The sequence below is a fragment of the Manis javanica genome, chromosome 12 (assembly GCF_040802235.1).
Source record: "Manis javanica isolate MJ-LG chromosome 12, MJ_LKY, whole genome shotgun sequence".
NCBI lineage: Eukaryota > Metazoa > Chordata > Mammalia > Pholidota > Manidae > Manis > Manis javanica.
In genome coordinates this window covers 55,633,171-55,657,231 of record NC_133167.1, presented here as the reverse complement: position 1 = coordinate 55,657,231, position 24,061 = coordinate 55,633,171, and the positions used below count along the sequence as shown (strand labels likewise).

Genomic DNA, 24,061 nt, shown 5'->3' with positions numbered 1-24,061 from the left:
CACACATTGCATGGTGTACTGGACATTAGAGAAATGGAAAAGTAAAATCTGAGATGGGGAGTGCAAGTGGGTCACCACAGCCAGCTCCCCTGGGACAAAAGAAAAGCAGGTGCTTTTTGAAAGTCTTAAAGGGACAGGGGCTTAACAGCTAAATGGAATTGTCCCGGCACACACAGCCCAGCAGGCTGGGAATCCTAAGGAACTTCAGGTGTCCCAACCACCTGGCAGATAACCCAGCCCTGTAGCCCCTCATGGTGATAAGCAGGCTGCAATTCATTCCCCTGGGCCAGTACTACAAGCAAACAAGCTGACCCACCACAGCTGCGGAGCAGCCAGAGAGCAGCTACGCCCACAGCAACCACACAGAGTCTCCTCCCAGCACGCAGCTACCAGGGACAGACCCAGAGGCTGCTGCCAGTGTGTAGCTGCCTGGCACAGACAGAGGAAGCTGGGGCAAGGCACGGAGGGGCGCCGTTCTCACAGGACAACACACCCACATGCCTGCCACTCCCTGCAGGGCTCTGGGCCATCCCAAGTGCTGCCCCGCCCATGGCAGCTCAGGGGATTAACCCAGAGGCTGCTTTCTGTGTGTGGGTAACTGATACACAGGCAGCGGAGAAGGGCAAGGTGACCAGCAAGCAGGAAGAGACTTTGTTCTCCCAACTGACATACACACTACCTGCCTATGATTACCTCTATTGCCATGAAAAGGCAGAAGAATCTGGTCCAGTCAAGAATCACTCAGATAACCCCAGAGAGAGGGCCTGGGGAGATAGATATAACCAATATTCCTGAAAAATAATTCAAAATAAAGGTCATAACCATGCTGATGGACCTGCAGAGAAATATGCAAGAGCTAAGGGATGAAGTCAGGAGGGAGATTACAGAAATGAAATAATCTCTGGAAGGATTTAAGAGCAGACTGGATGAGGTGCAAGAGACTGTTAATGGAATAGAAATTAGAGAACAGGAATACAGAGAAGCTGAAGCAGAGAGAGAGAAAAGGATCTCCATGAATGAAAGAATATAATGAAATCACATTATAGGGGTACCAGAAGAAGAGAGGAAAAAAGGGATAGAAAGTCTCTTTGAAAAGGTAATTGCTGAAAACTTTCCCAAGCTGGGGGAAGAAATAGTCTCTCAGACCATGGGAGCCCACAGATCTCCCAACAGAAGGGACCTAAGGACGACAACACCAAGACATATAGTAATTAAAATGGCAAAGATCAAAGACAAGGGCAGAGTATTAAAGGCAGCCAGAGAGAGAAAGAAGATCACCTACAAAGGAAAACCCATAAGGCTATCATCAGACTTCTCAACAGAAACCTTACAGGCCAGAAGAGAATGGCATGATATATTTAATGCAATGAAACAGAAGGGCCTTGAACCAAGATTAAATATGAAGGAGGGATTAAACAATTCCCACACAAGCAAAAGTTGAGGGAATTTGCCTCCCACAAACCACCTCTATGGGATATTTTTAAGGGACTGCTCTAGATGGAAACACTCCTAAGGCTATATAGATGTCACCAGAGAAAATAAAAATCACAGTAAAAAGCTCTACTACAAGGCCAAATACTAACTAAATTCCAAAAATAAAATCAAATATTCACAAAAGCAGTCAAAGGAAACATAAAAGAGTACAGAATAAAACACTTAACATATAAGGAATGGAGGAGGAAGAATAAGAAGGGAGAGAAATAAAGAATCATCACACTGACTTTATAATAGCTTAATAAGAGAGTTAAGTTAGATGGTTAGATAGCAAAGAAGCTACCCTTGAATCTTTGGTAATCACAAATCCAAAGCCTGCAGTGGCAATAAGTACATATATTTCCATAATCACCCTAAGTATAAATGAACTGAATGCACCAATTAAAAGACACAGAGTAATAGAATGGATAAAAAAGCAAGACCCATCTATATGCTGCTTACAAGAAACTCACCTCAAAGCCAAAGACATGCACAGACTAAAAGTCAAGGGATGGAAAAAAGATATTTCATGCAAACAACAGGGAGAAAAAAGCAGGTGTTGCAATACTAGTATCAGACAAAATAGACTTCAAAACAAAGAAAGTAACGAGATAAAGAAGGACACTACATAATGATAAAGAGCTCAGTCCAACAAGAGGATACAACCATTATAAATATATATGCACCCAACACAGGAGCACCAGCATATGTGAAACAAATACTAACAGAACTAAAGGACGGAATAGAATGCAATGCATTTATTTTAGGAGACTTCAACACTCCACTCACTCCAAAGGATAGATCCACTGGACAGAAAATAAGTAAGGATATGGAGGCGCTGAACAACATACTAGAAGATGGACCTAATAGACATCTACAGAACTCTACACCCAAAAGCAACAGGATACACCTTCTTCTCAAGTGCACATGGAACATTCTCCAGAATAGACCACATACTAGGCCACAAAAAGAGCCTCAGCAAATTAAAAAAGATCAAAATTCTACCAACCAACTTTTCAGACCACAAAGGTATAAAACTAGAAATAAATTGTACAAAGAAAACAAAAAGGCTCACAAACACATGGAGGCTTAACAACATGCTCCTAAATAATCAATGGATCAACGAACAAATTAAAATAGAGATCAAGGAATATATGGAAACAAATGACAAAAACAACACAAAGCCCCAACTTCTGTGGGACGCAGTGAAAACAGTCTTAAGAGGAAAGTATATAGCAATCCAGGCATATTTAAAGAAGGAAAAACAATTCCAAATGAATAGTCTAATGTCACAATTATCGAAATTGGAAAAAGAACAAATGAGGCCTAAAGTCAGCAGAAGGAGGGACATAATAAAGATCAGAGAAGAAATAAACAAAATTGAGAAGAATAAAACAATAGAAAAACTCAATGAAACCAAGAGCTGGTTCTTTGAGAAAATAAACAAAATAGATAAGCCTCTAGCCAAACTTATTAAGAGAAAAAGAGAATCAACACACAACAACAGAATCAAAAATGAGAAAGGAAAAATCACAACGGACTCCACAGAAATACAAAGAATTATTAGAGAACACTATGAAAACCTACATGCTAACAAGCTGGAAAACCTAGGAGAAATGAACAACTTCCTAGAAAAATACAAACTTCCAAGACAGACCACGGAAGAAACAGAAAATCTAAACAGACCAATTACCAACAACAAAATTGAATCGGTAATCAAGAAACCACCCAAGAACAAAACCCCTGGGCCAGATGGATTCACTGCTAAATTTTTTCAGATATATAGAGAAGACATAATACCCATTCTCCTTAAAGTTTTCCAAAAAATAGAAGAGGAGGGAATACGTCCAAACTCATTCTATGAAGCCAGGATCACTCTAATACCAAAACCAGGCTAAGACACCACCAAAAAAGAAAATTACAGACCAATATCCCTGATGAACGTAGATGCAAAAATACTCAAAAAAATATTAGCAAACTGAATTAAAAAATACATCAAGAGGATCATACATGATGATCAAGTGGTATTCATCTCAGGGATGCAAGGATGGTACAACATTCAAAAACCCATCAACATCATCCACCACATAAACAAAAGGAAGGGAAAAAACCACATGATCATCTCCATAGATGCTGAAAAAGCATTCAACAAAATTCAACATCCATTCATGATAAAAACTCTCAACAAAATGGATATAGAGGGTAAGTACCTCAACATAATAAAGGCCATATATGAAAAACCCACAGCCAACATCATACTTAACAGCAAGAAGCTGAAAGCTTTTGCTCTAAGATCGGGAACAAGACAGGGATGCCCACTCTCCCCTCTGTTACTCAACATAGTACTGGAGGTCCTAGACATGGCAAACAAACACAAAGAAATAAAAGGCATCCAGATTGGTAAAGAAGTCAAACTGTCAGTATTCGCAGATGACATGATATTGTACATAAAAAACCCTAAAGAATCCACTCCAAAACTACTAGAACTAATATCTGAATTCAGCAAAGTTGCAGGATACAAAATTAATATGCAGAAATCTGTTGCTTTCCTATACACTAATGATGAACTATCAGGAAGAGAAATCAGGAAAATAATTCCATTCATAATTGCGTCAAAAAGAATAAAATACCTAGGAATAAATCTAATCAAGGAGGTAAAAGACCTATATCCCGAAAACTACAAGACACTCATGAGAGAAATGAAAGAAGACACCAATAAATGGAAATACACCCCATGCTCATGGATAGGAAGAATTAATATTGTCAAAATGGCCATTCTGCCTAAAGCAATCTACAGATTCAATGCAATCCCTTTCAAAATACCAACAGCATTCTTCAACAAACTGGAACAAATAGTTCTAAAATTCATATGGAACCACAAAAGACCCCTAATAGCCAAAGCAATCCTGAGAAGGAAGAATAAAGTGGGGGCCATCTCACTCCCCAACTTCAAGCTCTACTACAAAGCCACAGTAATCAAGACAATTTGGTACTGGCACAAGAACAGAGCCACAGACCAGTGGAACAGAATAGAGACACCAGACATTAACCCAAACATATATGGTCAATTAATATACGATAAAGGAGCCATGGACATACAATGGGGAAATGACAGCCTCTTCAACAGATGGTGCTGGCAAAACTGGACAGCTATATGTAAGAGAATGAAACTGGATCATTGTCTAACCCCATACACAAAAGTAAATTTGAAATGGATCAAAGACCTGAATGTAAGCCATGAAACCACAAAACTCTTAGAAAAAAACATAGGCAAAAATCTCCTGGACATAAACAGGAGCGACTTCTTCATGAACATATCTCCCCAGGCAAGGGAAACAAAAGCAAAAATGAACAAGTGGGACTATATCAAACTGAAAAGCTTCTGTACAGCAAAGGACACCATCAATAGAACAACAAGACATCTTACAGTGTGGGAGAATGTATTCATAAATGACTGATCCGATAAAGGGTTGACATCCAAAATATATACAGAGCTCATGCACCTCAACAAACAAAAAGCAAATAATCCAATTAAAAAATGGGCACAGGATCTGAACAGACACTTCTCTAAAGAAGAAATTCAGATGGCCAACAGACACATGAAAAGATGCTCCACATCGCTAGTCATCAGAGAAATGCAAATTAAAACCACAATGAGATATCACCTCACACCAGTAAGGATCGCCATCATCGAAAAGACAAACAACAACAAATGTTGGTGAGGTTGTGGAGAAAGGGGAACCCTCCTACACTGCTGGTGGGAATGTAAACTAGTTCAACCATTGTGGAAAGCAGTATGGAGGTTCCTCAAAAAACTCAGAATAGAAATACCATTTGACCCAGGAATTCTACTGCTAGGAATTTACCCTAAGAATGCAGCAGCCCAGTTTGAAAGACAGATGCACCTCTATGTTTATTGCAGCTGTATTTACAGCAGCCAAGAAATGGAAGCAACCTAAGTGTCCATCAGTAGATGAATGGATAAAGAAGATGTGGTACATATACACAATGGAATATTATTCAGCCATAAGAAGAAAACAAATCCTACCATTTGCAACAACATGAATGGAGCTAGAGGGTATTATGCTCAGTGAAATAAGCCAGGAGGAAAAGACAAGTATCAAATGATTTCACTCATCTGTGGAGCATAAGAACAAAGAAAAAAAACTGAAGGAACAGAACAACAGCAGACTCACAGAACCGAAGAATGGACTCATAGTTACCAAAGGGAAAGGGATTGGGGAGGATGGATGGTAAGGGTGGGATAAGGGGAAAAAAAGGGGCATTACTACTAGCAGACATAATGTAGGGGGGGTATGGGGAGGGCAGTACAACACAGAGAAGACAAGTAGTGATTCTATAGCATCGTACTACACTGATGGACAGTGATTGTAATTGGGTATGTTGGTGGGGGGACTTGATTGGGGGAGTCTAGTAAACATAATGTTGCTCATGTAATTGTAGATTAATGATAGCAAAATTAAAAAATTAAAAAAGAGGAAAGCTGAGAACTACCTAAATGTATATCCATAGGGGAATAGGGACCATAAACTTGGGTCTTCCCACATTATGTAATATTATGTAGGAAATAAAATGAATACCATATGAATAAATGACTTCAAATGCAAAAAAAAAAAAAAGCATGCGTTTCTGATAATTGACTATAATTTCATCAATACAGCTGAACTGTTGAGAACTAAATTGTGTTGTCCTTTCCTCCACCTGGACCTGATACTCTTTCAGTGCCTTTCAAAATCCTCCCCAGTGTAACCTCTTCAAAGTCAACACTTAATTGTGCAATCTACTGTCATCTCTAGATAGTTTATTGTGCCCTTCCTATATTCAGGAGCTTACATAAAAACCAAAGATCAGTCCAATGTGAATGGACCACAAGCTCCAGTATATGCCTAAACATTGTTTCCAGTCTGTTTATTCCTTGACCTCATCAAAAATACTGAAAATTCCATGACTTGACGTAGCTTATGTGAAACTAAATGCTCTTTAGAGTTTTAAGTAAGTTACACACACTGGTTATGTAGTTTTACTATTCTCAAAAGATTCTACTTATTTTTTTTTCCAGATAGAAAAATACTTGTTACATACTTCCTGCTAGCTGACCACTTGAGGCTGTCAAAACCTTCCTTCATTCATAGAGCTCTTCCTCTCTGAGTCTGTCTCTGAGCTCTGCAAACAAGCCTGGAACTTCCATCTAATCTGCAGAGGTAGTGCTGGCAACTGGCGCTGACTGATGAAAGACTTGAGGCCATACAGGATTATATACGGAAACATAAAAGGCAAAATGAAAATTTGCTCCAGAGACTTATTTCCAAACCTTTTAAGTATTCATTGCTTTGTTTGAAGTATTTTTGTAACTGAGTGGAGTGCTGCACTGGAAAGTTGTTTTGTGATTCTATTAATGCTTTTTTCAACTAGTTCATCTCTGAATGTAAGTTATGTCATAGAAAAAGACAACACTGCATATGTTTAGAGAAAATATGGAAGTAACTTATCATGTTATATTTGTGAATTTTTGCTTAGGCCATAGGTATTTACCTTTGCCTTTCAGAAGTAAACTAGAGATATGTAAATAACAGAATATCCACATTATGATGTTACTCATGAGAATAGCTAAAAAGATCAGGGCCTCAGTCAAGTCAGTAGCAGTTTAATAAAATGAGCAGAACTCATTATAACAACAGCTCTTTATTATGTGGATTCGGAGACACAGCAGACCAATCATGTTCCCTGAAATTTAACAATCACATTCAAGAAAAGCCTGTGTAGTGTGTTACTCAGCACTCTAAGGGCCTTCCTTCCAATTCCCTTTACAGAGGATTGCACAAAGAGGTTAAGCACCAGTGAAGAGAGACTGTTGCTAGCAGTTTTATTTCTTCATCTTCATCAGCAGCAGCAAAAACCAACATGCATTTTTTCCTTCTCTGTATACTGCCTATGGTACAAAGTTTATAAATACAAGATACTGATACAAAGTTGAAGCCATTAAAAAGAGCTTAATGACTACTTAGGAGATCATTAAATCTGGAGTGTTGATAGAATCTATGAAGAGATTTAGAAACAACACACAAACTCAAACAGTAAATGTTTTAGTTGGGAAGGGATGAGAGGAGAACTTTTTATGTGCTACTGAAGGGTTTTCTAAATTGCTCCAAGTTTACTTTCTTTCTGCTATTATCTTTAAATACTGCAAAGCGTTGTGAGCTGCATCACTCTGAGCATTGCTGCAGGAGATCCCAGAGCCGTGACAGACTGTGATGGGACTGGTGGACAGTTCAGCGAGACACTGGTACTGTCCGTTGGCGCTCAGTTCTTCTGTAATGACATATTCAAACGTGATGGTTAATGCCAAGCGTATATAAAGCAGACTCTTTGTAAAAACATGTTTTTTACTACTGTCTTTCTTTGTAAGTATCCGTGGTATACTACTCTGCTTACTCATCATGTTTATTATTCTTGTACAAACAAGCAAACAAAAACACAACTGCTCAGCTACAGTAGTTCTCAAACGTAGCTCTGCTTCATAACCACCTGAGGGAACTTTAAACGAACAGAGTGCCTCAGCCTCATTGCAGGCTGCTCAATCAGAAACACAGGGTTGGGGGTTAGAGTAGCCAGATTCTTGCATTTTAAAAAGAGTTCCCAAGGCGATTCTAATGTGGCTCATTGAACAGTCTTTGCAAACTACTGAACCAAGCAACTTTTTTAAAAGGGAAAAAAAAACATTTCCAAGAGCACTGGAGAGATTGTATTTTCCATTATGAAGTCTAGGATTATTTCAGTAGACATCTGAGCCAGGAAATACATGATTCAGAGCAAGACCACTCTTGTGTCTCCATGTTCTTTGGTTATAAGTCTATACAGGTAGTCCATATGGGTTAGGATGTTTTAAAAACAATATCTAAACCTGGGAACAAATATGCTTCTCATCAACTGACAGATCACTCCTGCCAAAGATGGCTGAATGAGACAAAGGGATGTAGAAACAGGAGAGTTTTAATTTCTTAAAAGTGGTCATGATGAAATATTACTGCAGCTAGAGTCAATATAATGGAAAATATCTAGATACAATGTGATTATTTAATGTGTGAAGAGGCTTTCTAGTTATAGTATCTAGGTTTTTAAAAAAATTGAGGTAAAATTCCGTACCATAAAATTAACCACTTTATAGTGAACTATTCAGCAGCATTTAGTACATTCACAGTGTTGTGCAACCACCACCTCCAAGATAGTTAAAAAACATTTCATCATTTCACTATTCCAAGAGGAAACACCATACCTACTAATAAGCAGTTGCCCTCTATCCTTCCCACTAGCCCTTGGCCATCACCAATCTATGGATTTACATATTCTGGGTATTTCATATAAAAGGATCAAATGATATATGACCTTTTACGGCTGTCTTCTTTCACTTAGTCTTGTTTTTGAGGTTCATACATGTTGCAGCATATATCAGACCTTCATTTCTTTTCATGGCTGAATAAAATGTAATTGGATGTATATAACCTGACTGAATTATCCATTCATCTGTTGATGTACATTTAGGCTGTTTCCACCGTTTGGCTACTCTGAATAGCACTGCTATGAACATGTGTGTTTAGGTATTCATTTGAATATTAGTTTTCAATTCTTTTGGGTACAAGCCTAGCAACAGAGCTGCTGGATCATATGGTCACTCACTTGAGGATCTGAAAAACTGTTTTTCACAGCACTGCACCATTTTATATTCCCATCAGTAATATACAAGGGTTGCAATTTCTCTCCATCTTTGCTGACATTTGTTATTTTCTGTTTTCCTCCTCATAGCCATCCTAGTGGGTATGAATTTATATCTCCCTATGGTTTTGATTTGCATTTCCCTGATGACTAATGATAGTATCTTTTCATGTGCTTACTGGCTATTTGTTTATCTCCTTTGGAGAATACCTAGGTTCTTTGAAAGTAACTGCATAGAAGTTAGCTAATTTCAATGACTATGGTTTTAAACTGCTGTTCTATATTTACATGAACTATTTAGTTTTTAAAATTGGTAAGAAGCATTTCAAAGGCATCATTAATTCATAATCTAAAAAATCATCTCAAGTTTCCTTCTTTTCCCAGATTTAAAAAATAGGAATTCCATAGTCCTATTCATGACACAGCTCATCATCTCTTTGTTTTAAACACCCAACAAAGTACAGATACTTATACTTAATACATATTTACTGAGTCTCTCATCAGCCACCTTTTCTAACCATCTGTCTGCACTATAATCCCTAGGTTCTGCATCATTCTCTGTATAGTGAGGCATTGCACTTGACCCATCATTCAATCCCAAATTAGGAGAGAAAGTCACTGGGTCTTTCAACACCTGAACATCCTACTTTACCAGGGCTAGTAGCTCATTCAAGCTAGGTCTCCACAGCTCACTGAGGCTGGAATAAGGGATATCAACATCTTCATATATTATATTGATGTCAAATACACACACACACAGAAATTAGCCAGTTTTATAAACTGAATTAAAAGAATATCCAAACTGATTTGCTTTCCAATCTGTCTACATTTGCCTATCTAAATGATTAAGGGTTGGAGATAATATAGATGATGACGGTTTGGAATAAAACTACAAAGTGACTTATGTTCCAGAACTGGCACACAGTGACAAAGTGGAGAGAAGTTTGGCTTCCACAAATTTGGTACTCGTTCTAGAAATGTGGGTGCCTTTTTATTTGTCAAGCTGCCCATCAATGCTTGTTTAATAGACTCTATCTGTAGGGACTCTTCCCTTAATCTGACTCTACCACTGCCTAGCTATGTCACCTTGGGCAAATTTTTCAACCTTGCTGTGCCTTATACTTCTTCCCTTATTGTATAAGGATAATCGAACGTACTTCACAGGATTAATTTGAGGATGCAGTAAGGTGAAATATGTAATATCCTTAGAATAGTCCTGGCACATAGTAAAACTCTATAAATCTTAGCTATTGTTTTTATTATAACTGCATAAATGTTAGCTATTATTCTTTAAAGAACAGAACATATCAATGATATATATTACTGCTCTGGTAATCATATAGTCAGAATCTATGGTCAATGGAATAAATTTTAATAGAGGTTTTGTTTCTCAGACACATTTTAAAAAGAAACAGGTTTTGGGACAAGCCAAAGAAAAAAAAATCATACCTATATCCAAATATGTTATATTAAAACCTTGTTCTTTGGCGATTTCACTAAGCAGCTGGATATAATCTGTATTTGGAATGCTGAGGAGGCTTCTTTTTAGTAAGTTGATCTTTTCACCAGGAGAATTCCTCAAGGAATGCCAAGTACATCCTAAAGAATGTCCCACTACATTTGTCTGAAAAACAGAGATGCAGATTAAGATTTAATTTGGACTGAGTTTCAATGCTATAATATTAAATATATCTATTAGGCACTAACATTAATACTTTATAAAGCATGTTTAATTGTATGTAATTTGGCTAGCTTTCCAATTTAAACTAGATAACACTAACAAGTACACACATTCAACAAATATCATGATGTTAAAGAAAAAAAGCATGAGCAATAATATACTGGAAGTATTTAAAAATACCTTTGTAGAGCACAAAGGTCTCTCAGTCAAATTTTCTGATGGTCACATCATTAAGATATATAAGATGTTTAACGGGACTATAAGCAAATTTGCAAATTATTGAATATGCCTAATGGAGCGATTTACAAATTAAAATATACACGGATTTTTGTATCTTATGGCTTCTTGTATTAAATACAACCACTCAGTGACTGACATCTGTAAAGCAGGAAACAAAGAAACTAGAAAAAGTGAAATGTGCAAGTTGCATTTGAGAAGAATAAGTCATTCAAATGAATGGCAGCAGGATTTCAAAAAGTTCTTACCAGATTTGTCTCAGGACCCAATTTGGCATATTTTTTTCAGTATTCTTCTCCTTTTCCTCCTTTCTTAGTCTCCCCTGTACACTTCCCTTTTTACCTCTGTTCTCAGGATGCTTTACATCTCCATGTTAGTTTATATTTCCTAAATTGCTTTCACTTATTATGCCATTAAAAAAACCAAACTACTCTCTCTGAAGTAAATAGGGCAACCCTATCCTTAGTCTTATTTATTAAGCCTGACAGAAGTTAAGGGATTTTTAAAATATCACAGGGATGGCCAAGATAGAGAAGTTAGTAACATCTAAAACTTACCAAACAGAATGTTACACGTTCCTTGATTGAAACTTTAAAAAATACTGGTTTTTAAAAACAGTAATGATTCATTCATATAGTAAAAATATCTGCAATAAGAACAAATACACAGTGACTAGTCTCTTTTCCTTACCACCCACTCCTGGAAGACTTATGTTCCACTCCCGAGAGGTATTTGGCTGTGAAACATGTCTTCAGTTTCCTTCTATAACTGTTCCAATGCCAAGCACACACATACATGATCTTCTTAAGCAAAAAGGATAGCTTACTCTTCTACACGTTGAGTTTTCTCATATCAGTGCACATATATGCACTGTATTTATACTATCAGTCGCCAACTATGGGTTTTTAGGTTGTTTTTGTTTTCTGGTTTTTACTAAACAATGTTACAAAAAGCCTCTTTTGCACTTGGATGACTTTGCTGTAGAATAATTTCTAAAAGAAGAACTGCTGAGTCAAAGAACATGTATTAATTTTGATAAATACTTCCAGACTGATTTCTGAACCAATTTTATCCTCCATCAGCTGCCTTGAACAGTGCCTGTTTTCAGATACCTTGCCAACACCAGGCATTGTCAAGCTTTGTTAGGTTTTGTCCATCTAAAAAGGTGAAAACAGTATCTTAACTTGAATAAAAAAAGATGAACTTCTTTTTTTTAGTCATTTGTTTTTCTTCTACTTATTTTGTCTGTTTTAATTCATATGTACAAACTCTATCTGGTACTGAAAACAGTCCCTTTAAAGACATATGTTGAAAATAATTTCTTCTCAAGTTTTTATTCTTGGTTTTATTTACAGATTTTTTCCTGTGCAGTTTTATGTAGTCAAATTTATGAATCTTTTACTTTATAGTTTCTAGATTTTAAGTTATGCTTAAAAAGGCTGTCCCATGCTAATAATTTTAAAAAGGAAAGCTCTTCCATGTTTTCTCAATTTCAACTCTTACATTCAAATCTTTGATCCAACTGAAATTTATTTTGATGTACAGAATAAAAGAACAACCTAAATATGTCACACATACATGCCCAACTACACACACCTTTTCCCCTAAAGATGGGTGTAAATTCTTTCTATTATCACTTATTGAATAATCCATCCTCTTGCCCACTGATATAAAGTCTATCTGTCATATATCATATTCCCATATGGATTAGTGTCTGCACCTGGACTCTCTATTTTATCCCCTGTCTATTCTTGTATGAACACCTGTTTTACCTACCATAGCTTTATAGTTTTAAGTTAGTCTCTGGCAGGGTTTAACGTCACCTCCCATACATTTCTTTTTCAGTTTTCTTGGCTATTCTTGAGAGTTTATTTTTCCAGATAAACTTAGTTAAGTTGTATCAAGGTCCAAAATGAATTCTGGAATTCTGATTTTGAGGAAGACTATATTACCTTTTTATTTATTTATGAGATTGAATCTTCCTATGGAAAATAAAGACAGAGTTTTATATTTACTCAAATTGTTAAATCCTTCAGTACAGTTTTACAGTTTTTCTCACATGGGTCTGCACATTTCTTTTTTAAGTTTATTCCCAGACATATTATCCTCTTTTCTAACACTGAAAATAGGATCTTCTATGTTCTTCCTCTTACTATTCATAAATAGGACAGCTATTGATTTTTTGTAGTATACTTTTTCAGGATATTCCATTTTGCTATAAAATGACCAATGTTATTAAGCTTCATAAATTTTGTTAAATAAACACATGACAAAAAATCAAATAGTATATAATTGTAAGAGCAACAATCCCACCTGGTGCCATGCCTACCTTCAGTCCCCTTTCCAGAAGCAATTTTTTAACTTTCTATTTTTAATTATTCTGATGGCTACTTTTATAAATCTAAACAATATGAGAAAGTTATTGATTTTGTATATTAATTTTATGATCAGTTACCCTGATGAATTCTCTTACTATTTCTCGTAGTTTTTCTCCAGGGTTCTACATGGATACAATCATACTATTTAGTTATGATCATTTTTATCTACTCTCTTATTTCCAATCTTTTATTGTTTTCTCTTGTCTAATCACATTAGTTGGTACTTCTAGAACAAGGTTAAAAAAATGGTGTCACTGGGCATCCTTATCTTATTTCTGAAATTAATGGGAATGGATGTAATACATAAATATGTAACCATGATTTTGATTTTTTTGAGGCATATATTTTGAATCACAATAGGGACATTTTAAAAATGTTTACCAGTAGTGATTGTCAAATATCTTCTTGGCATCCATTGAGAGGATCATATGTTCTCCTTTGAACCACTAATATGGTTAATTATAGTAACAGAGTTACTAACCTTGAAGTATCCTTATGTTCCTGAATAAACCCTATTTTTACTATGGTATAATATTCTACTGAATACTTTTTTAAGGTGTTTCACCATAGGGAGATTAATCCATAATTTTTCCACTGGGATTTGCTGTTGTCAGGTTTTGGTGTTAATCTTCTGTTGGTTTTGGAAAATAAATGTAGAAACTTCCCCTATGTTTTATATATTGCCTGGAACAGTATAAATAGCATCGGAAATTACCTCTTCTTTGATGATTCAACAGAATTCACCTATAAACCTATCTGTGTTTGTGATTTTGGTGTCACCTCTGATCCAATTTTAAAAGAAATTAATGCAATGTTTTATAGTTTCTATTAAAAGAGACCAAATTTATTTCACTTATTTGTGTGCAGTCTTTGACTTTTTTCTTACAGAATGAACTCTTACTTTGTAACCAGCTTAAGACACTGTGAGAGTCCTCATTTCTCACCCACTTCTCTCAGGTAATGTACCACATGACAGACCTATCTGTAAATATCAGAATCTCAATGTATCATGTGTAGCCCAGTCTCTTAAGCTGTAGATCTGTATGCCCAGCTGCCTACTCCGTTTTTGCAGTTAGATTTTCCACAAACATTTCAAATTCAATATATTCTACATTTAGGTAATTATCTGCCCCCTCAAGCCCTACTCATCTTCTGTGTTCCCCATATTATTGAATGGTACCACCATCTACTCAGTCGCCAAGCTGTTTATTTCCTCTTCTATTCTTACTCCCCATATGCAATCACCATGCCCCATTCACTTCAGTTTTCCAAAATAATTTTTAAATTGACCATTTCAGCTGCCACTACCTTAGTACATGTAATCATTATTTCTCATCTGCTTTCCCTAACAACATTCTTGCAGCTCTCTCTAATCTTCATTCACTCGCCATAATAAAGTTAGTGATTTCTCTTCTAATGTATAAAGTATATTCTGTCCTTCCTAGATTAGAATTCTTTAATGGCTTCGCACACCCTCAGGATAAAGTCCAATCGCCTTAATACACTAGTCCCTTCAAGATTTAATCCCCTTTTACCTTTCTGATATCATTGTTTGAACCTCTCTCCCTCCAACTCTATGCTCTAGCTATGCCAAGTCACTTAGGGTTCCCATATCACACATAATGTTTCACTCCTAGGTCTTTGCACATGCTCTTTCTTCTCTCTGGAATTCTTTTCCCCTGTTCTCATCCTGTAGGTCTAGGGTTAGATATTACTTCCTCCAAGAAGTCTTCCTGAAACCCCCATTTTGGCTGAATCCTTCTCCTATGTTCCTAAGTATTCTTTATAAGGACCAGTCTGTAGGGCTCTTTCCTCTTTTAGTAGGCTAAAATTCCTTAAGGGCAGAGACTGTCTTATGCACTATATGCCAGTACCTGGTACAAAGCATGGCACACAGTATGAACTAAATATTTGCTGAGTAGATAAATGAATGAATGAACAAAGGGATGGGAATGCATTGTCAGTTTGAAGGTAATATACTGTCCTGTCATCTATTACTGCCATGATATTACTCTGAGTTTGACTATGTCTCCCAAGCCACCCTTACATGGTCACACTGGCAACTGGTTCACACAGAGAAGCAGCTATGGGGTAGTGTATAACCACACAATGGAGAGATTTTTTTAAATTGCAACTGAAGTATCTATACAGTAAGAAATCCAGGGAAGTTTCTTATATAGTAAGAGATGCTTAACGACATTCACATCAGAGCTGGCTGATCATTACTTACTAAAGAAATGTGGTTTTCTGGGGAAATATTACTGAATTTTGCAAGAAATTTCTCAGCAGCATTTCTCTTGGCTTGTTTTTTTGATGCTCCCTTTCCTAAATAAAGAAAAAGAAATGGTAGGTTTAGAAAAGAAATTAGTGTCCACAGAGAATGACCAATGTATAAGGTATTGTGTTTGAACAGAGAATAATCTCATGATTTTTATACACTAGGCTCTTCTTTTACCAACCCAACATCTTTGCTTTTTGTACTTCATATGCCTACCAATTCTCACATTTTTAAGGCATTTCTTTTAACAGTTTATCTTTAATAGTTATACCCTCTGGTTTTCTTAACAGTTATACTTCCCTATGCCTAGCTTTAATGAACCACATTTAATTCTAACCAAATACTCAAATTTGTTAAGGTACATTTGAATTACAACATCTCTCCACGTCTATTACTTGCTTACAATCTTTTTAAAATCTGACAACTATGTGGTATTTCTTTCTTAGAATAAGAAGGGCACAGGAGGGACCGGAGTTGAAGGACACCATAAATATCACCTACCTCCAGGCTTTTGTTTTATAGATTTAAAAGCTGAGGCCCAGGGAGACTAAGTAATTTGTAATTTGCCTAACCTTGCAAATCAAGGACTGCATCAAGAATGGAAGCTGAGGTTCTTGCTTCTGACCCAGTGTTTTTTGAGGCCTAACAGTTGCTTATTATTTGAAACTGATATCCAAGATAACATTCATTTCAAGTCTCTTTAAAAATGATAAAAACATGCCAGGCAGGTTAAAATAGGAATTCTCACTAGTACTTTAAGTGACTTTTTCTCATAGTTTCTGGTATCTACAACATGGAAGTTGCTATAATTCAAAAGAATAATTTCTACTTTATTTTTATCTCACTGAAGCTTTTTGTCATCTAGTCTCCTATTAATCATCTTTTCAAATGTAATCTTCTAGTCCTCCTATCTTCTAGGATAGCTGTTGCAACTCCAAGAAATTTACTATTACTTTTTTCTCCAAAATGATGTTTAAGTCACTAATATATCCAGAAAGACTGCTGAGTCAATTATTTATCTTTCCAGTAACAATCCATGATTTAAAAAATATCAAATTAGGAAGTATAAGTATTTTTAAGCCCTTTATACTTAAATTCAACTGCAGAAAGTTAGAGACAGTAAAATGGGAATGCATCCATTTTTCCCCCACAGAAATATCTGAAAAGAAATCACAACAGAAATTTCTACAGTCATTTGTCATCTGAAAATATTTCAGATGTCTTCAGTTTGTATGACAGTAAAAAGAAGTACCAGTTTCCATAAAAGACTCTAGCCTGCAAATTGTGGTATATTCTCTCTTATGAGCAGGCCCTCCCTCCTGGGAAAGGGTATATTCAGGAAGTCTCCAGCCATGATGAATAGCCAATTCCTAGAAAATCAAGATGAGGCTTTAGTAGTAATTTTTACTATGCAACAGCTCAATCACATCAATTATATTTTTTCATGATTTTGAGCCCATTTCTATTAAAAATTTTGAAGAGAATAATGATATTCTGCAATGGAAAAACGTGGGAAGACCCTATATTTCCCAAATATATTTCTGCATTTTATATCTTCTAAGTTCACATTACCAAAATGAAGCAGTTTCCTGCTATGAATGGCATTCTTCCACTAAATCCACGAGCTAATATCAAAGAGCTCAAATAGAAAGACAACCTACTGTCACCCCCTTTGGGAACATCAAGAGAGGACAGTACAGGTTTCACTGCCATCAGTCCCTGAAGCCTCTCCCCTCCTCACTATAGACTTCCTTACTCACAGCAGGCTGACTACTGCACCACATCAAGAGCAGATAAGGAGCAGAGACAGCAAACAAATAGAACTGGACAGCACTGAGGGAGGAAGGGGAAGAAAACTACAGAAAAACTCAGAGCAGGAAAGAGATCAAGAGACTGGTTGAATGAATAATGGGGAAGGGAGTTGTTCAACAGAGCACATGGATAAGCTGCAAGAAGGCTATTCTGCATACAGAAATTCAAAGCTGATTCTATTTTTTTAGCAAAACGATCAAATAGACAACATCCCTTTTCTTGAGTTTGGTTACCCAATTTGGGTTCTTTATATAAAAGTCCTCTGTCTCAACAGAATTAGAAAGAAGTTGTTGCAAGAATGGCAAGTAATATTCTTAAAACATAGAACACTCTACCATGTGCACTGAGGTCCTGTTCTCAAATGAGAACTCCACAAACCAAAGGCACATACTGTATATGGAAGAAAATCCAAAAAATTATATAGGAAAATAATTTCAAGTTAGTGCTATAATGTCTAATGGTAACTTGGAAAACAAAATATTATACTATTTTATCTTTAAAATATTAATTCCTTGTCTTACCCCTTGTAATATCACTTTATGACATCTTTTTTCAATAGACAAAATGTTAAGTATGGAAAAACTGTTATGACTTACCTGTAATGAACCAATAGGATTAAGCTGGTTCTTTGGTTGCTTGGAAGGGTCAGGCATTGAGGGGTCAGGAACTGCAAAGCTAAACATTTTTTAAAGTGCTATAAAACAAATAGTTTTCTCCAAATTGTTAAATAAATGACAGGCATTTTCTATTTAAGCCTCCATGGCTTTGCTGTTGCCACTCCTTCTCCATGGGACGCCCTTTTCTCCCACCTCTTCTATGAGAATCTGATCTATTCCTCAGCCAAGAGTTATCTCAAATGCCACTTCCTCTAAGAAGCCTATCCTGTTACCCCAATGGAAAATTTGGTTTGACCCTTTCATAAGCAAATTATTTTACCATAAATTGTATTCTCTTAAAAATACATGTCATTTCTCCATCCCTCTCCCCTGTTCAGACTATAAAATCCTTGAGGGCCTATGTATTACTTACCTTTATAAACCTTGTAGTTTTTTATATATAACAGGTGCTCAATAAAAATGTATTTAAATACAGCATACTGTTATTGTAACTATACTGAAAGGGAAGACTAACAGGAAATTTAGCTTGGTAAGGTGAATAATGCAAATCAAAAATACTACTTTTTCATTCAGATAATTTTGATCTATCATCTGCTCTATGCTAGGATAATCTTCCTAAGATTTATATGTATCCTACATAAAATAGATGGCCTGCATGAATCTGGTGCCAGCATGTAGGGATTGTGATTAAGGAAAAAGAGAGCAATCTCTTTTAAGTAGACTGAAGTGACTAGTTTCTTAGGTTGATGGGTACCTAACATGTAATAAAGCTGCACTCCAAATACTACCACCTAGGTAACTGAAGAATCATTTCTTCCTTGACTAATGAGGTTTAGTTATTGCCACTTCCACGTTTCTTTTCCAACTGCCAAAATTTCAAGCTTTATATAGGCTGATGAGATAGGAATATTCATTTATAATGCTGCATGCCAAAGCTACCCAAATAACTGTGATGGAGAAGTGAGACAGTCTCCGTATTAAATCAGGCCATTTTAGGCCTGATTACAGCTTAGTAATTGCCATCTTATCTGTCAAGAAGCACAAATATATAGTAAGGTTTGTTAGCCTCTTCTGTTGACCAAGTGAAGTGCCCATGTGCAGAAAGGACACTCTGTACACTCGTTTCTACAAGTACACTCAGCACTTTGGGCTGACCTTTGGGCCACACAGAAATAGCATGGCCATCACCACTGAGGGGAAAATCCAATACCTGACATGCCATTTGGCATGTCTAGAAAGCCAGCATAAATCAGTTATAACATATGACTCCACAACATCAAGCCGCATTTTGTGAGATCCAAGGCTTGTCACCGGTTAGTTCTAAGCTACTCAAATGGCTGAGAGTGACCTAGGAAAAGGGAGGAGCACTGCATATGAGCTTTGGTATATCCCTAAGCCAAGTTTTGCTACGACTGGGGGAGAAACCTTCCCCAAACGCCCATGGGTGTCTGTCAGTTATTAGCAAATACAACAGATAATACTCCAAGTATATCTGAGTGCACGGAAAGGGAAGAATTTGACAGTACAGGGTGTATCCATTAGAAACCAAAGGACACCACTTTATGATTCATGAGATGCTCCAGGACCAATAAATACTCTTTCCAAAAGCCCCAAAGTGATAACGAATTTATTTTGGAAAGATATGTCAAGCATAATTATCCCATTTGACATCCTCTTGTGTTTGCCGTACACTCTATAATAAAAGGAAACCTCTGCCCTTTCAAAGTTCCGAAAAGAGTACTTTTTTTTATCTGAATTTTTTTCCCACCTCACACCTTGTTTTCTTCAGTGCAGAAACAATTACAGCCTTAATACAGTAAGATTGTTGCTGGAAAAACTGGGGTTTTCTATTGCACCCCATCTGAAAAAAAAAGAAAAGAACCCTAGCTCATGAAAGCCTTCATTTAATAGTTAATTGCTGGATTTAATTTCTTAAGGATAAAAGCTATCTTTCATGGACAGGTTTTCACAAGGAAGCAGATTTAGAGCTAGATACTAACAACTGTTCACTTTGTTGCTTTTGTCAGCATATTCAAACTTTTAATCTTACCTCAGCCATGATATTTTTGAGCTGCAGAATACAAATAAATTTAGCTCACCAAATACTTGCATTGGCTTTCAAAATGTTTATGGCAGCCTCTGCAGCTCTATGTTTCGCCAGCTTCTTACTTGTACCTTCACCTGAAGTAAGGTTAAAAAAAAAGACTTTGTATGCTGTGAAAAATGTGAGGCTTGCATAGATGTTTTCACAATACAGAATAGTCACTACAGTTTCTATTCACACACTAGGTAATAAAAACATATACTACATAGTTATACACTGAAATAAAATATTTGCCACATGAAAATCAATCTACTAAAGCATGATTTTTAAAGTTCTATGGATTTAATTCTATGTATACTGGTATAAAATATCCTTATTATGTCTTCTTATATATGTTTATGATATAAAATGGTAACAGAACAGAACAGGGGAGGAGAGGGAAGGGGAGGGCGAAGGAAAGAGAGAGGAAATTCTTCTTGTACCAAGAAGTTTCCCCTTTTAGGGATCCACTTACAGCAATACTGTTTGACAACAAAATGTGCACAATTTAATTCTAACAGCCCCTCCCATACTGTATTAAACCCCTCTGCTTGGGCTATACAGTCATGTCTACAGGCTGAATACAGTGGGGGAAGGTTTATATAGGGAAGAAGATGAGAGACGAAGTTATGTGTCTCCAAGGGGGTGTCAGGAGATAGGCCTGACTAATCACTCAGATTGATGCCTAATTTCAATAAGCAATCACACCTGGTAAATGGTAAATTCAATCTTTTTCCTTCTGAGTTCAAAGTAGGTGTAGAGAACCCTTTGAAAGTGGTATTAGAATGCTGATGTCCATTCCTCTAATGTGGAGGAAAGAAAGGGGACACTGACTAAATTCCAAGTGTGACCAGATTCATTTATTTACTAACACAGGTATTAGGGATACAGTGGAGAACTAAAGAGTCCCTACCCTACCCTTCCTAAAATAGCTCACAGCTAGTGAGGGATTTCATCTGTGGGTAGGCATCTGAAATATGAAGTGGCACTCTTACAACAGGCCCAAGTGCAGGCTGTAGGGGAAGCACATAAAAGGGGCAGCTCTCCTGCTCTTGGTAAGGTTTCAGAGAGCTTTCATGAAGGAAGAGATAACGAAATGAAGACCTAAAAGATTCATAAAAACTAGTAAAGAAGCTAGGGGTTAGAAAGAGCATTCTAGGAGACCCTCATAGACTCAGAGGTAAGAGTCAGGTGTTCTCAAGACCCCCAAATGGCTGGGTATGGTTAGAGCTTGAGGGAAGGAATACTGAGATAAAAGGCTAGAGAGTTGGAGGGTAAGAGGAGAGGTCAGAGAATGATCTCCTAAATTTGTGCTTCTCAAACTTTACTGTGCATAGGAATTGCCTGGGAATTTTGTGGAAAGGCATACTCTGCTCCAGTAGGTCTGGCACAGGGCCTGATATTCTGCACTTGCATCAAGTGCCCAGGTGGTATTAATGCTGCTATTGATCACATTTTGAGAAGCAAGGTTGTAAGTCATAATAAGAAATTTGTATTTATCCAGAGGATGGGAAAACCACTGTATGGATTTTAAGAAGAGGAAGTACATGAACAGATCCCAATGCTAGAAAGAATACTCTGGTTACTGGCTGGACAATGGACATCATATGCCTAGAAACTGAAAGAGCAGCTAAGAAGAAGGTAGCTGTAACCCAAGTGGGAGATGACAGTGGCCTAAACAGTAGTAACGCGATGACAAAAGAAACAGATCCAAGAGATATTTAGGAAGTAAGATTTGGTGACAGGACAAAAGGCAGAGGAAGGTAAGGAGTCCAGGTGAAACCCAAATTTCTACTATGAGCTAGTGTGTGATGGTGGTGCCCTAATTCAGAATGAGGGGGAATGGAGCTATGAGAGAAGTAGATGGGTTCAGTTTGGGACAATGGGAGACTGAGGTGGCTTTGGGTCATCTAAACAAAGATGCCCAGCAAGCACAGGTTAGTTCACTGTTCTGTAACTGGGCCTGGGCTAAAAATAGATTTCAGAATGATGAGCCTTTTGATAGTATTTGAAGTGTGGAAGCCTTCCTGCTGACTTTTTTTCTTGGCATTCTTCCAAATTAAATTTAGTATTCAGTATGTCTTTTGTTTGCAATTAAAAAGGTATCTAAGAAATAAATGTCTACATTTACAAATGGGCAACTTCAGTTATTATTTGTTAAGACTCACAGACCATAATAAGGTGATACTACTAATAATTTCTCTGAACTTGCTTCTTCATATAAGAAAGGGGATAAGATCTTACTGAAATACCTGTACAGTGTCAGGAACTAGAAGCTGCTATGCAATATAGTGTATTAGAGTCCTCTACCTTCCTCATTTTGCTTGGATACCCCCAATATTGAGCCCCAAGTGCCAAAATGAGTCCATACGGAGGGTAGAGGCTCAGAAAATTCTGGGGTCTATGAATTCTGGCATCTATGAAACTAGACACCACCTACTACTGATCCAGCTATGGCTGTTTCAAGAACCTTTCTCTCTTCTCCCTAATTCTTGGACGAACCCTAGATAGAAGGATCCTACAGTATGTTTCTGAGCTTCCCTTGGTATCTGGGGAAGAGAAAATTTGGGAGAATCAGATGAAGTTAAAAAGAAGTGTCAGTTTCAAGAGCCCGCTCTTCACAGCTGTCTCTGGTAAAAAGGGCACTTTTCCGAACTTAAAAGCAATACCAAGTCTTGCCCCCCAACCCGTATCGTCATGGGGATTAACTGTGCATACAGACCTGTGCAGGTTATGTCACCAACAGTTACTCGGAAGGTGAACGTGGGCACGTGTACTTGCACATCGGATCTTTCACATTCATAGACCGGTATGTTCTTGGTCTTCATGCCGTATTCGTGTAATACCTGAATCGGTGTTTTCCCCGGTTTAGCTGTAATCATCTTCCCCAAACTGCAAAAACCACAAAAAGGTGTGCTTTGCAGGCCAAACGGAGGCGGGCGGGGGGCGGGGAAAGCAGAAGCATAGAGGCTAGTTTGACGGCCACCAACGGTGACGTGGGAGGCGCCGAAGCTGCCGGCGGCCGGGGCCAGAGATGCCGAAGCGCAAGCAGGGTCCTGGGCCCGCTGCGGGTCCCGGTAAGGGAGGGCAGGGAGGAGATCTTTAGGGAAACAACTTGAACGCAGATAGGAAGGATTTGCAGGGTGCGCGGGTGCTATAACCTCTCAGAACCAAGCCTCCAAATCCCTTTCCCTGGCGGCGGCCGCCAGCTAACCTGGCCCACACAGCGCACCGCCCCAGGACGCAGAAGAGGCGGGGCCAGGCCGCAGACCCCGGCCCGCGAGCCGCCGAGCAGGCGGGGCCAAGCGCCCGCCCAACCATCCGCAGCCGCGGGGGCGACCGCTGCTGGAAGGGGCTTTACCCATAATGCCGCCGGAGAGCGGGCTGCCCCGCCCCCGCTCCTGCCCACCGCTCCCGGCCCTGCTGGCTCGGCCCGGTTTGCCCGTGCGCTGACCTGAAGGTCCCGCTGTCCTCGCGCTCGAGCGGCGAGGCCGCGGCGCGATGCCTGCTCTGGGACATGGCCAGAAGGGACGGCTCGGCGGCGGGAGGAAGAGCAGTACGGAGCGACGTTTTTGCTCCCTTGTTCGGCCGGTGCCCGAGAGAAGCGCTCCAGCTCCAGCACCGCCACCGCCGCCTCCTCCCCTCCCCTCCCACTCCCCCCTTCTCCCAGCTTGCGTCCCTCCAGCGAGGGGTACAGGCGGGGGCGGGGCCTCAGCGCAGCACGCCGGCTCCCGGCCACGCCCCCTCGCTGTCCGGGCGCCGGGCTCTTCT

The 24,061-nt window shown here is 38.2% G+C and overlaps 1 protein-coding gene across 2 annotated transcripts; it reads right to left on the bottom strand.

Annotated features, from left to right (window-relative positions):
- Window positions 1-7,157: 7,157 nt before the first annotated feature.
- On the bottom strand, window positions 7,158-23,960 carry PRKRA (protein activator of interferon induced protein kinase EIF2AK2). 2 transcript variants are annotated; one of them, XM_017661628.3, is made up of 8 exons: window positions 23,745-23,960; window positions 23,013-23,182; window positions 20,307-20,388; window positions 18,187-18,265; window positions 17,031-17,148; window positions 15,731-15,825; window positions 10,654-10,828; window positions 7,158-7,803 (listed from the first exon to the last, which is right to left on the bottom strand). In XM_017661628.3, the coding sequence occupies exons 1-8, from the start codon at window positions 23,807-23,809 to the stop codon at window positions 7,646-7,648; spliced, it is 942 nt and encodes a 313-aa protein (XP_017517117.1). In that variant the 5' UTR covers window positions 23,810-23,960; the 3' UTR covers window positions 7,158-7,645. The 2 variants fall into 2 exon arrangements, with proteins under 2 accessions (XP_017517117.1, XP_036856275.1); XM_037000380.2 differs by lacking the exon at window positions 23,745-23,960 and adding an exon at window positions 23,505-23,635.
- Between the last annotated feature and the right edge of the window lie 101 nt (window positions 23,961-24,061).

Coding starts and splice junctions, on each gene's coding strand:
- PRKRA (XM_037000380.2), bottom strand. CDS start 23,611: ATGGTTGGGCGGGCGCTTGGCCCCGCCTGCTCGGCGGCTCGCGGGCCG. Junction 23,183..23,504: donor CGGTGCGCTGTGTGGGCCAG/GTTAGCTGGCGG, acceptor TGGTTTTTGCAG/TTTGGGGAAGATGATTACAG. Junction 15,826..17,030: donor AGAGTCTTTTATGGAAACTG/GTACTTCTTTTT, acceptor TTCTTTATTTAG/GAAAGGGAGCATCAAAAAAA.